The sequence below is a fragment of the Panthera leo genome, chromosome A3, assembly GCF_018350215.1.
Source record: "Panthera leo isolate Ple1 chromosome A3, P.leo_Ple1_pat1.1, whole genome shotgun sequence".
NCBI lineage: Eukaryota > Metazoa > Chordata > Mammalia > Carnivora > Felidae > Panthera > Panthera leo.
Genome location: NC_056681.1, coordinates 31846264 through 31861324, shown reverse-complemented (window position 1 = coordinate 31861324; position 15061 = coordinate 31846264). Strand labels below are relative to the sequence as shown.

The 15061-nt window shown below is 41.0% G+C and overlaps 1 protein-coding gene across 8 annotated transcripts in view; it reads right to left on the bottom strand.

The window, feature by feature from the left end:
• SHLD1 (shieldin complex subunit 1) overlaps window positions 1-15061 on the bottom strand; it is an 88087-nt gene that overhangs the window by 51785 nt on the left and 21241 nt on the right. Inside the window, exon 4 of one of the 8 annotated variants that reach the window (XM_042931580.1) lies at window positions 7651-7756. The exons of 6 other annotated variants lie outside the window; for them this stretch is intronic. In XM_042931580.1, coding sequence (XP_042787514.1) covers window positions 7656-7756 — 101 coding nt within the window. In that variant the 3' untranslated portion in view covers window positions 7651-7655. Of the gene's footprint in view, window positions 1-7650; window positions 7757-8332; window positions 8568-15061 lie in introns of those variants that run through there. One more of the 8 variants, XM_042931581.1, reaches the window with a different exon arrangement.

Below are 15061 nucleotides of genomic sequence, written 5' to 3'. Positions count from 1 at the left end.
GCCCCTCCCCTGCTTGTGCTCTGTCTCTGTCTCTGTCTCTCTCTCAAAAATAAATAAACATTTAAAACAATTAAAAAAAAAAAGGATCACTATTGCCTTCATCACAAGGGGACCTGCCTTCAAAGACAAGTTGCCCTAAGTATTCAACAAAAAGAAAGATATGGTTTGGATTTATTCTCTATAGCTCTTTGCCTGAAATCCCTAAGGGCTTCTAGGGAACATGAATCCTGAAGCCTACAAAGAAAGGCTATATCCTCAAAAAGGAAGTCTAAGGGGAGCCTCTTTTCCAGCAATGTTAAAATAATTCTAGGGCATGTGACTTGCCAAAATGGGAACATTCCACAAAAATAGGACTCTAACTTACAAAGCTGCTTTGAATAATGCAGTGTTTTATATATATAGGGATATATAGGGATGGATATTATTTTCGGAAATATTTTCGGAAGTCAAGAGTTTATATTATATTTCTGGATTAAAAAATTTTTTAAACCAATGATATCATCGTGCCAGTTTTGAATCACAGTTCAAGCACAATCAAATGTGGCCAAGAGCTGCCCTCGGCCCAGCAGAGGAGAGGGACAGGAGGCAAAGGCTGACTGATGAGAGGCACAGCCCCGTGGGGCTCCAGCTGAGAGAGGTGGGCACTGTCCTGGCACGCAGCTGCCAGCCAGTGGATTCCTAAGCCAGTGTGCTCACGAGCAAAATGAGAACTCTGGACAGAAAATCACCGGGAATGGCTACAAGACCACTTACTCTCAGACACTAAAAGCAAGTCTTGTAACAGAAAGATACAATAGGGGCACCTGGATGGCTCAGTCAGTTTAGCGTCTGACTTCAGCTCAGGTGACGATCTCGTGGTTCATGAGTTCGAGTCCCACATCAGGCTCTGTGCTGACAGCTCAGAGCCTGCAGCCTGCTTCGGACTCTGTTTCTCTCTCACACAAACACAAAAATAAACATTACCAAAAAAATTAAAAAAAAAAAAAAAAAGAAAGATACATGTGGCAACCATCACAGCCACCACTCTGCACCCTCCCCTGCCCCAGGTTACCTAGTTCACATGTCCTGCTCACACCAAAACACAAGCACGGGCTGTGACAAGGCATGTTGGTATGTGGACTCCGCAGCATGTCACGGGCAGGCCAACTCTCCCATCATTCTGCAGTGACAGGGAGATGCTGAATCTCCCCGCCCATGGCCAGAAGCAGAGGCCAGTAATCTCAACCAGTCCCTGGGACAACGCCACGCTTCTCCTAATCTAACTCCTTCAGCACTTGGGAAGTAGTTTACCAAAACTGCCTGCCTGACTGTAAGAGTGGAAACAGACTGGGGCACTTATTGCAGAGAATCTGTTTCCTCACAGTAATACAGGAAATGATCACTGCTTCTTAATCATCATAAGGGATGGGATATAAGAATGGAAGAAGAGGCAAATTTTTTCATTTCCAACGGGGAGGAAGAAGATATAATCCGTAAGTGCATACATCATAGACCACCGAGCCTGATGCTTAAAGAGTTTAAAGTGTGGGGTGGGACTGTCATGTGTGACACCTTTGTGTGCCCAACTCCCTTGGGTAGGTATCGTTATCCCCACAAAACAGATTTTAAAACTGAGGCTCAGACAAGTTCTTTAACACACCTAGGGACACCAAGTAAAAAGTCACAAAGCCCTTCAAACCCCAAAGGCTGTACTCTCTCCCCGTTCGACCGAGAAACGGAGGCCACCCAGGCCCAGCCATGAGTCCTACCATGTTAGACCCACCTCTGTCTGATCACAAATTTATCAGAAAGTTCAAGTACTTACATCCCTATTTTGTTGTCTGTCCCAAATAATCTACCTTTTACCCTTTTTTTTTTTTAAGGAATTGAACGGATGTTACCTAGACTTCTTACGGTGATCATTTTGCAGTGGATACATATACTGAATCATTATGTTGTACATCTGAAACTACTATAACCTTATATGTCAATCACATCTCAATTTTTAGAAAGGTTTACATAAAGGGGCGCCTGAGTGGCGTTAGGCGTCCAACTCTTGATTTCAGCTCAGGTTACGATCTCGTGCTTCGTGAGATCGAGCCCCACAACGGGCTCTGCACTGACCGCATGGAGCCTGCTGGCTTTCCCTCTCTCTCTGCCCCTCCCCTGCTTGCACTCATTCGTGCTCCCTCTCTCTCTCAAAATAAATAAACTTTTTTTTTAAAAAAAAAGATACTACATAAAAAAGAAAGTGATGCAATGTACTGCTGTAGAAGGGCCTAACATCTTAAACAATGCAAAAGGGGGCCTGGGGCACTGGTTGATAAAGAAGAGAATGAAGGGGAAACACCATTACCACCCTGCAGCTTCATGACAATGAGACCCAACGTTAGGCACTAAGGTGCAGCTTTCTGAGCTTGGGACAATACTATGTTCCCGGAGGGAACAAGGGCATTCGGGGTTTGCGTTGTTAACATTTTGGTTTTTCTCTCCGCAGATCACCGGAGCATCGCCTGGGTTCCCACTGCCAGGACTCCACCAAGATCCCCCTGCGGGGCACAGGCTTTAGCTCGCCACCAGCACGCAGCCCTCTCCAGCAAACAAACTGCCAAGGAGTCTTTGAGTAAGTGGGAACTCTTGGGTTGTTTGTTGTCATTTGCCCCACGCCTGCAAACACTTCCAGAAGTCAACAGGAAACCTCTTGTGCCAAACTGAACAAAACCCTGCTTCTCGACACAAATTCCTGTTCGATGCACCAGCAGGTGTTTCCATGCCAGTCACAAAGCGTCAAGTGGCACCGGGAGACAGGACTAGGTGACAGGGATGGCTGATGGGCACCTTCATCCTGGGAAACTCCCCCCATGACATTCCTGGGGTACCCCTTATGTCAGGCCAAGACTGACATGTTCTCGGGCAGCCACAGATCAGCTCTAACAAAGCAAAAGGTTACAGACCTGGAGCAAACAAGCTGGCCTGCAGGAACCGTTGAAGTCACATAAAAAATACAAAGGAGACAGTATAAACTGGTCATTTTTTTTTCTTGCTCTGTGCTAATGTTTTGCATTAATTTTATCAATCCAGCACGGAGGCCAACAGCATCCTCTTTTGACTGAGGAGGCAGGAGACAGGCTCCCAACACCCCAACGGCAAGCCCACCACCACCTGCTCTTGGGATTCTTGTTTTATTCCTTTAAATGTTAAATTTGAGGCCCAGGCTTCTAGGGAGTTTCCCTGAAACCATGCCACATTTGAAGCTCCCTACCTTTTTTTTTTTCCCCCCTGGGGAAAGCTTTTTATTCTATCAGATTCTCAAAGAGATCTGCAGTTGAACCAAGGTAAAGCAAAAATGCCTTCAAGCTTTCAAGAATGTTGTATTAAAATACAGCCCCTCTTGGGGCCCCTGGGTGGCTCAGTTGGTTAAGTGTCCGACTTTGGCTCAGGTCATGATCTCACGGTTCATGAGTTTGAGCCCCACATTGGGCTCTGTGCTGATAGCTTGGAGCCTGGAGCCTGCTTCAGATTCTGTGTCTCCCTTTCTCTGCCTGCCTCTCTCTCTCTCTCTCTCTCTCTCTCTCTCTCTCTCTCTCTCTCAAAAATAAACATTTACAAAGATTTTTAAAACATTTTTTTAAATAAAATAAAATACAGCCCCTTTTGAGTTGCAAGTGTTATGGGCTTATGGAGTATGTGCTGAGGACGAATAAATCTGCAAAGTGAGAAGGAATGGCCAGGGCTGGTAAACAGGCCAAATGGGAGCCTGAGCAAAATGTAACCCAATTCACGTTGTTTTGGCATGGGCCCTGGCCCTGTAGCATGCTGACAGAGAATTTTAAAGGAATCACCCGGTTAAGCAGGGAACAATGTTGCAAGTGGTGATCACTGATCAAGCTCAGGAGAAAGGATGCCTACTCCTACCACAGCCTCAGTTAAATAACCTAACTGGGACTCAGTTTTCTCAACTGTAAAATGGGGCTAAAAATAGTATCCTCCCCCCCTCCCCCACCTTTGCTTACTGGGATAAGGCCAAGTAAACAGTAAATGTCAGGGATCATGACTGCTAGTTAGAGGAGAGGTTACACTCCTTTTGTAATCATTTTCATGTGTGACCTTTGCAGTGAACCCTTCCTCAGGGTGAGAGATTTATTGTCATCTCTGTGTTAATTCTTCCCTTTAAGAACGTGTGGTCACATGTTTTAAAAGCATATTCTCAGCTCTGCCGCTTGACTCTTTCACAACTTCTCTCTTGAAAGGACCAAAGCAAATGTATCTCCTCCACATTTTCCGTACATTCTATTTTCTGTAAATATCACATGAAGTCTACAATGATTTGAACATTTCTAAGCTCAACAGACAAAATTACAGAGTGGATTTTCCAATCTCTGCCACTTACTGACTAAAAACGTCTTGTGTGTGTGATGCTTTGAACCTCTTCCAGCGCTTTCATAACTACTCTTTATTTTATTTATGTGCTTCTTTATTTATTAATACCTGTACCTCTTCCCATCAAGGACTGAAGGTGGCTTCAAGGACACACAAAAGTTGACAAGTTGGCATAAAATAAAGGCAGAGCCAAGGAAAAAAGAAAACCAAAACCCCTGGGAAAGGGGAAGAATAAGGCATTATTTCTGTTTCACAGAGAAGGAAACCAGGGCACAGAGCCATGTAATCCTTTTTGAAGCAATGTGGGTTAAAAGCTAGAAATAAGCTGACATGAAGCCAGCCCTACAAATGATATCCTGGGACTCTGAGGCACTGGAAAATTGACTCAAAACAAAACCCACCAAATCAGAAAGACCACCATGCAGCTCAGCGAAAGTGGGCAGAGAGATGGGGACCCCTCCCGGGAGAAGCCCTGGGAGCTGGATGGGAACAGAGCTTGGAGGAAATGTGGCACTGACAGCAACGATGATGACCCATAGCACGGATCAGGTATTACTAAGGGCCAGGCACCATTCAAGAACTGTCACAATGTCACCTCATTCACTACTCACCACAGGGTCTTACGACATAGGCTAGTATTACTCAAGTTTTGCAAAGGAGGCCCAGAAAGCTTAAGTAGGTAACTTGCTCAAAGTCATAGAGTGGGTGGAAGATTTGGACCCAGGTGGTCTGACTCCAGAATGCACTTCTAACCCCTGTCCCCAGAGACCTGATGCAGGCAGAGGCCATCAAAGGAAAGTTGGGTGACCAGCTGAGAGAGTGGGAGAGTGAGGAAAGCAGTCATGGTGGGTGGGTCAAGGAGGCTGCAAGGAAAAACGAGGACTCGGCTAGGAAACCAAGGAAGCCAGGATCTAAATCCCCGTGGTGGACATGCCTTTTATTTTGATGCTGGCAGCTTGATGGAGGTATTCCTGAGTGACCTCATGAGGAGCCAGGACACTGCCTTGCTTCCAAAACCAACCTGATCTATGAGACAGGATAACAGGGTGCTGTTGTTGTTGATGTGGATGCTGCTAAAGATATATGATTATTTAGGAATCCTTTCATCAACAACAATAGCGTCTGCTTTAGCGTTGCCATTCAATTCAGCTAATATTCGCCGAGCACATACAATGTACCAGGCACTGTAGTAGGCATAGTGATTTTGAACACAGGACTTTATAGACTTTATGTAATTTCCATAGCACATCAGGTATTTTTAAGCATTAAAAAATTTCTAAATTTTAAAATAGAGCCTTCCTGATTTCTCTGTTTCCAGGATATGAGTGGCTGCCAGCCTCCTAGGCTATTCCTATCACAGCTCTAGTTAATTACTTGCTTTACTGTACAGGGTCCCCTCCCCCTCCCTATACCTTCAGGAGCCACTACTTCCTCCGGTTTTCCTTGGTGCACACTTTGAGCTGTAGCTTCTTCCCTCTGTCAGATCCCTTCCGTCCATGTTGGCCTTTGAGGGGGGTCAGTAAACCTATATGCCAAATATTTTTAATTTTTCCGCTCCAGGCACTTACAGGATTGCTCTTCTTGGTTCCTTTGTGGAAATGGGGCCATGTCAATAGTTCTGGCAACGAGTTGTGAGCAGAAGGGTTTCTTGGGGCTTGTCCCTTTAAACTGCCAGGGCGACGCCCTCCAGAGTTCTCTTTCTTCCTCCACATGACCAGGGCAACTTTTGAGAAAGGCTGCCAACCATCCTGACCGCCCGAATGAACATGCAGCATCAATGAGAAATCAACTGTGCACTCTCCAATCACTTAGATTGGGGGCTCTGTTACCACGGCATAACCTCACCCCTTCTGGCTGATATAGCCTTTCAAAAAGGCTCAGTATTTCTGGCCCATAGTGACCACCCCTACTTTTCCAGAAGATAGAGAGAGATAGAGCGATAAAGACAGAGATAGAGATAGTGATGGAGATGGAAATAGAGATAGAGACATAGACACAGACGGATATAGACACAGATGTAATTTTTTCTTGTCAGTTCTTGAAAGTTTGAGGGGAAAGAAAGGTAGGATGTGTAGACTACCAGCCACTTTGTTCCAGTCTCTGTATATAAATTATTTACATACAAAAGTAAACAGAAGTTGCAGCGGGGCACCTGGCTGGCTCAGAGGAGCATGAGATCTTGGCATCTTGAGTCTGAACCCCGCATTGGGTGTAGAGATTACTAAAAAAAGAATTAAATGAACTTAAAAATAAAAATAAGTTGCAGCTTTTGAGAGCCTTTAGAGAAATCTCACAATTTGAATCTGGAAATATATAGATACGAAATTTCTTCACAAGATGAAAGGCACAAATGATGCCTTGGAGTATAAAAAGCAGTGCACTCTGTATGAACTTACAAGGCAGTCTAGGAAGAACCTTTGCTCCAGCTCAGGGTTTCTTAGCCTCAGGACTATTGACATTTGGGGCCAGAAAATTCTTTGTTGTGAAAGATGGCTGTCCTATACGTTGTAGGATGTTTACTGTCGTCTGGTTTCTACTCACCAGATGGCAGTAGCACTGCCTCACATCCCAGTTGCGAAAACCAAAAATGCCTCTAGGCATTGCCACACATCCCCTGGGGACAGGTCACCTTCAGTTGAGAATTACTGAGCTAGCTATAATCACAAATGGACTTAAACTTTCTCCCACAGAACTGGATATCAATTTTCCTTCCTTGAAGATTAGTGTCATGTTTATATACTGACACAAGTGTTGCCCCAGTGCCGCAGAACTGGATCCAAGACAAATCGGTCTGGGTTCCGAAGGTTAGGCCACCTTTTCCAGAATTACTTCCAGGGCATGAACCTTGAGCCTGTGAGTGTCCTTTTAAGAGACTTAGACTCGGGGCATCTGGGTGGCTCAGTCTGTTAAACATCTGACTCTTGGTCTCAGCTTAGGTCATGATCTCACAGTCGTGGGATCAAGCCCAGTGTTGGGGCTCTGCGCTGTCAGCTTGGGATTCTCTCTCTCCCTCTCTCTCTCTACCCTCCCCCTGCCCTATCTCTCTCTCTCTCAAAATAAATAAACATTAAAAAAAAATTCTCTCTCCCTCTGCCCTTCCCCCACTCACTCTCATTCTCTCTCTCTAAAATAAAAATAAATAAATGATCTAAGTCTTTTAGTTAATAACGAAATAATAACTAAATAACTGAAGACTTAGTTAAGTCTTTTAGTTAATTATTTTATTTATTACTTAACTTTAGTTAAGACAAATTTAAAGGAATGTGGTATTTACTCTATAGTAAGATGGCCACGCATTAACCCCGTCCTCTCCTTGTGTGCATGTACCATTCTTGCATTAAGGGTGGAATCGATTCCTTCACCCCTTGAATCTGAGCTGGTCTGTGACTGCTTTGACCTACAGAATAAACCAGAAGTGAGGCAAGCCTTTAAAAGACTAACAGTTTCTGCTTTTCTTCTTTTGGAAGGCTCCCTCTTGGGATCCTCCCTTTAGGAACTCAGCCACCATGCTGTGAGAAGCCTGGGTCATGAAGAGGCCACGTGGAGGTGTTCCAGTAGACAGCCCAGCTGAGCTTCTGGCTGATGGCTAGCATCCACTGTCAGCGATGTGAATAAGATCTTGAACATTTCAGACAACTCAAGCTCCCACGTGATTGCAACCCCAGCCAACATCACACTGGGCATAAGAACTACCCAGCGGAATCAAGTCAACCCACACAACTGTGAGAGTTAATAAAATGGTTGTTGTTTCAAGTCACTATGTTTTGGAGGAGTTAGGCTGCAACAGATAACCCAAACACAATCTCAGAGAGAACCACGGTTGGTGACAGCGGCCTGAAGGGGCAAATATTGGGGCGCCTGGCTGGCTCAGTCAGAAGAACGTGCAACTCTTGATCTCAGGGTAGTGAGTTCGAGCCCCACATGGGGTATAGAGATAAATAAAAAACTTAAATAAATAAAAAAACTTAACAACAATAACAAAAGAAGGGTCCAATGTACATGTGTGACATGCCAGGAGTCCAAGGAGTAGCCCAGGAAACAGGGAGCAGAGAGGTCTCTGACAATGGCAGAGTCTTGTCACATGGCCAGGGGTGTATAATTCCAGAGAGGTCAGTGATATCAAGTCATTGTAAGTTCATGAGTAACAAAGTCATTGTAACGTGACTTCTTAAACAAATGTAGATGTGCCTTCAGTCAAATACTGTTTCCTGGAACATACAATTTTACATGATCATCATGGCAGATACTATTAATAGTGTGTTTAGTGTGCGTGAACATGGTGCTCGGTACTTTCCATGCATTGTCCTTATTCCTCAAAACAGTCTTGAAAAATAAGAATATTTATCTCTCCCCCCCAACCCTCTTTCCTTCCCTCTCTTCTTTCCTGCTTCCTTCTTTCATCAGAAAAGATAGTTTAAATTTTTTCTAAATCACATCATACATTGTTAGATGTAAGAAAGCTTCCTGTTAAACTTTGAGCAAAAAATAGAATCCAGAGCTGTTTTTTTTTTCCTTCCCAGTTCTTTCTTTTTTAAATTCCAATATAATTAACGTACAGTATTGGACTAGTTTCAGGTGCACAATGTAGTGATTCAGCAATTCTATACATTACTCAGTGCTCATCATGATACACATACTCTTAATCCCCTTCACCTATTTCACCCCTCCCCTCCTCCTCTCTGGTAACCATCAGTTTGTTCTCTATAGTTAAGGGTCTGTTCATTTCTCTCTTTTTTTATTTTGCTCGTTTGTTTTGTTTCTTAAATTCCACGTATGAGTGAAATCATGTGGTGTCTTCCTCTGACTTACTTATTTCACTTAATATACTCTAATAATATACTCTAATACTAGTATATTATACTAATATTATATTATAGTATATTATACTATAGTATATTATAATTATGTAATATACTACTATAATATACTAGTATATTATACTAATAGTATATTACATAATTATAATATAATAATATACTATAATATACTCTAATAATATACTCTAATACTCTAAGCATAATATACTCTAGCTCCATCCATTTTGTTGCAAATGGCAAGATTGCATTCTTTTTTATGGCTGTTTCTTCCCAGTTCTTAATATGCTGAAATGAATTCAATATCCTTCCTACTTCCTGGCTAGTTGCAAACAACTTCAACTTCTCACGCCTGTTGAAGGTTGAGTTAATATTTGAAAAGTGATATGTAGGTTTACAGCCTACTACTGGCAGAGACCAGTTACCTTTCAGTTCACCTCCCATGTTCTAACACCCTGGAAATGTTTACGGAGTGTCCACCACATGGGTAAATGCCACGTTACCTCCTCGGTAGATGAAATCAGAAACAGATTACAAGTAGGAAGATTCTACCTGGATGGACATACTGGCAGTAGGAAACTCATTTCCTTTCCACCATTCTGTAAGGCACCTGGATAGCCAACAGCAGGCACGGTATTCAAAACAGAGCATGCACTTACTCAACGCTTACTGGATGAATAAAAAACATTAAATAGAGAGTAATATGAATGTCTGAAAATAATGTTAAACAGTGTTCACTGTGTAAAATAAGTAAGGTAGGATTATCTGATATTATTGGTTCATACTGAGCCCGCAAAATGCATCAAATGCATTTGAATGCATTAAAAAATTCTCATTTACAGCATTATGTAGATAATTCCAAATTTGTTTTTCCCAATTTCTAAATCTTGCCATTTCATACTTTTGCTCAGGCTGCTATTGCCTTGGACCTGTAGGAAGTTACCACATAATCTATATTCATGAAGTCCAGATTTGAAAGACAACATATTTCAATCAACTCATTCTTTGAAGAAAGAAGGCACAGACTTGGTCACAAAGACCAATGATCTTCTCATCTTCACAAAGTAGCTCAAATTCAAATTTAGGCAATTAGCTGAGAATTTATAGCCAGAGATAAAGCAGTGGGAAACTGTAGGGTACTTCTCAGATGCATCATGAAAGGAAAAATTCCACAGGCACCAGCTGAAATCACAAATGAGCAACTCCCTGTTTCTTATTATGACTATTTCTCTATATCTCATTAATAATATATTAATAATGTTATTAATAACTATGGCTGACAGAGCAACTTTAAAGCATAATTTAAAACTCTACAGGTTTAAAAGTACTGACAATAAATAAGGAAACTCTGAGGTCTAGTAATAAATGGTTATAAAAAATGTTTCCTCCAAGATCTGATTAAATTTTGTATTATTGTTCTTCTCTGGGGAACTGTAAATGTAAAATAACATGTTAATTTCTATTCCTTAAGTAATATTTCTCTAGCATCCTCAGAATGTAATAGCTTCAACAGCTACTCTTTTCATAGAGAATTCTGACATGGGAAATAAGATATCTGCTCTTTCCTGAAGAGATGTTATTTTCTTAAATGAGTTTGTTCATTCTATTTATTTGTTCTGTGAAGCTATGATACCTACCCTGCCTGATTTTGTTCCTCTTATTTTAAGTTTGCATATTTTATTTTCCCAAGTAGCCTCAACTCCCTGCATACAGAAATCATGTGCTCCCACACGATTTCATGTTTTATGTCACCCTCAACCTAGAGCATGGTGATAGATGCAAAGAGGACAATAAAAAAATGTTTCACTGACTGGTTGGATAGACCTCTAACAAACATGCCATAAAGGCGCCTGGCTGGCTCAGTCGGTAGAGCATGCAGCTCTTGATCTCAGGGTTGTGAGTTTGAGCCCCACGTTGGGTGTAGAGATTACTTAAAAATAAAACCTTTAAAAAAAAAAAAGCATGCCATAAAACACATTCTCACAGACGTGGCTCTGCTTAAAGCCACCTGAAATTAATGGGGATCCTTCACCATAAGATGATTTGTGGAAACTGCACGGAAGCCTCTTCAAATACAAATCAAAGCACTTTGCAAATGAGAAGGCATCCGTTGACATCTACATTTGCAATGAAAAGATTATATGAGAACAGGGTTAGATAATTTGCCTACAACTATACGCTGAGTTAGCAGAAAACATCTATACTAACAGCAAATTCTAGGAAGTAATTCTGTGGATACTTTGGGTCAGTATGAATCAGAATAACTTCCCTGTAAAGGCTCTGTGCCAGTACAAATCTTTTTTTTTTTTTTTTTTTTTTGCCCCTTACTGAGCACCATAAAGGGTAAGGCTTATAGTTGCTTCTTGAAAGGAGTTCAACAAAGAAGTAGAAGTCTAGAAACATCCACAGGGGCACTACTAGCTATAACAGCAGCAACAGTAACGACCACTAGCCTTTACTAAATGTTCTAAGCTCTGTTGCCTCATTCAGTTGTCATGACAACCTAAGAAGCAGGCAATATTATCATTTTCATTCTACAGATGAAGAAATTGAACAACGCAAAGTGTAGCAACTTGCCCCAGGTCAGAATCAAGGTCAAACCCAAACCAGTCTAGCTCCAAAACCAAAAATAAGAATGCAGAATATGATCTTTTTTTTTTTTTTAAACATTTATTCGTCCTTGAGAGACAGAGAGAGGCAGAGCATGAGCAGGGGACGGGGAGAGAGAGACACACACAGAATCCGAAGCAGGTTCCAGGCTCTGAGCTGTTTGTTAGCACAGAGCCCGATGCGGGGCTCGAACCCACGAACTGCGAGACCATGACCTGAGCCGAAGTCGGACGCTCAACCGACTGAGCCACCCAGGTGCCCCAGAATATGATCTTTTTAAGTGAAAATGATACAATTAAATAAGTAGCTTTAAGACAACTGGCTCCCATTGAGAAAATAATAAAGCTATCACCCTGCCTCACATTCTACACCAAGAAACACATTTCAAAATTAAAAAAAAAAAAAAAATTTAAACTGTAAAATTACCAGGAGATACCTAATTTATATAATCTTGGGAGGGAATGATTTTCTAAACATTATACCAAAGCAGAAGCATTGATGGATAAAATTAACTACGTAAGAATTTAAAATCTGTACAACAACAACAACAACAACAAAGAAACAACACATTTACTTGTAGTAGCCAAAACTGGGACACAAACTAATGGTCATTAACAGGGGGACAGTGAAAAAGATTATAGTGTATTTGTACTCCAGAATACTACACAGACCTTTGGTTGAGCTATTAACATCTAAAGATGATTGTGATAGAACATGGAATTTTAAAAGGTGAGTTGGAGGGGTGCCTGGGTGGCTCAGTTGATTAAGTGTCTGACTTCAGCTCAGGTCAACATCTCACAGTTCGTGAGTTCGAGCCCTGTGTGGGGCTCTGTGCTGACAGCTCAGAGCCTGGAGCCTGCTTCGGATTCTGTCTCCCTCTTTCTCTCTGCCCTGCCCCGCTCATTCTCTCTCTCAAACATAAACATTTAAAAACAATAAAAAATAAATAAATTTTTAAGAAGGTAAGTTGGAAAACAGTATGTTTTTGTTAGAGATTTCTGGTTTGCTAAAATCAAACACAAACAGAGACCAGACTTGAAAATTCCCTGAATGGACACAACCAGTTAGTCATACATGTAAAGTAAAGCTTAATTTAGTTTACTTTGCAAGATAAGAGAGGCTAACTTGACCTGGGACACTTCTTGGTTATGTGTCTGAAAATCATAAGCAAAACTTAAATTGTTCCCCCAAATTCATAGGAGGTAACCACTAACCAAACCCTTACATTTAAGAAAATTCTAATATTGTAACCAATTACTGCAAAAGCCAGTCACTGCCTCCACACTACATAAGCTGCTTTATAACAATATACCTCTGAGCTTCATTCTGTGATTTGGTTTGACCACTCCCAATTTGCAAAGTGTCTTTTTAGTGTATGCACAATAAACTAATTACTACTTCAGTGATTCATTGGTTTTACTTCTGTTTTCTTTTTTTTTTTTTTCCTGAACTTTGACAGGTTAAAAGCTATGCATAATCAACCGTACTAAAATACACACATTTACATGTACAGTTTACCAACACTGAGATATATATATTTACGGTACACTTCCCTAAAAATATACACAACACTACTGGTTACCACCAGGAAGTAGAAAGGGAGGGGAAGAATAGAGAATGTTCTTTTTGCTTCCTTTTCATCTGTGGTATTTTACTTTTTTTTTTTTAATGTCTATTTATTTTTGAGAAAGATAGAGAGAGAGCACAAGTGGAGGAGGGATGTAGAGATGGAGAGGCAGACACAGAACCTGAAACAGGCTCCAGGGTCTGAGCTGTCAGCACAGAGCCCAATGCGGGGCTTGAACTCATGAATGATGAGATCACAACCTGAGCTGAAGTTGGAGGCTTAACCAACTGAGCCACCCAGGCGCTACCTATTTTACCTTTTTTAAAGTACCCATTACTTTGGTCATTTTAGAGAAAACAAATTTCAATCAGAGAGTGTATAAAAATTAAAAGGCAAAACTGGGATGAATTATTGCAAGAAATGCTAAAGAGTTAGTATTCTTGATGTATAAAGTACTCTTACGAATTAGTAAGAAAAGATGACAATTTTAATAGAAAACAGGCAATTCATAAAAAAGAAAATGTCCAAGAAAACACAGTATTTCTTTACACTATAATCAGAGAAATGCATATTAAAACAAAAGTCTTTTTCCCCCCCATAATTAGCAAAGTTTCAAAAAATTATAATATTAGTGTTGAGAAGAGCCTTGGAAAAAATGGTTTTCTTCCCTTTTCTGGAAGGACAAACTAGTAATACATGTCAAAAAAAAGTTTTAATGTGATAGAGCAATTTTTCTTATAGGAATTTAGCTTGAAGAATAATTTAAGATAAATACAAGGGCTTAACCAGAAGGATGTTGAACACAGCCCTTTATAACAACAACACATTAGAAACAATGAAAACGATCAAAGCTAGGGAATTGTTTATTGGTATAGCAATTTTTACAGTTGTTTCAGAGAAAAATGCAACTATTTCAGAGAAACACAAGAAAAAAAAAGAAAACAAAGGTGAGCTTACAAGCATTTAAAGAAAAAGGGCCAGGATTTTTATGATGCCCAACAGATTTTTTGGTTGAAAATTTTCTTGAGATATTTAAGACTCCCATGCTGTGCTAGAGATCAATGCAGACAAATCCTGTGAACATTTCCCTACTTTCCCTCAATGTACTTCCAACTACAGAATACTGGCATTGATAAATCCAACAATCTTATTCCGATTTCTCCAGTTTACTTGTATGCATTTATGTATGTCTCTACAATTTTATCACGCATCTGGGTTCACCCATCCATGACCACAGTCAAGATACAGAACATTTTCATCATAAGGATCCCACGCATTGCCCTTTTAGAACCACAGCCACCTCCCTTCTGCCCACCCCAACTCCAAACCCTGACATCTACTAGTCTGTTCTCCAATTTCTAAAAATGTTTGCACTTCAAAAATAATGTGTAATGGACGACAGTACGTCAAGTTTTGGAATTCACTTTTTTCCCCATGAGCTGAATTCCCTGGGAGATTCATTCATCCAAGTTGTGTGTCTGGATGGTTCATTACTCTACTGCTGAGCGGTATTCACTGGCCATACCAGTGATGCACCACAATCTACTTAACGATCTCCTGATGAAGGATATCTGGGACATTCGAGTTTTCGGGTGTTAAGACGAGACCTGCTACGAACACTCATGTATAGGCTTTTGCACAAATGTGACTCTTCATTTGCCAGATAAATGTCCAAGAGTATAAATGCCAGGTGGTCATATGGTAATTCCAT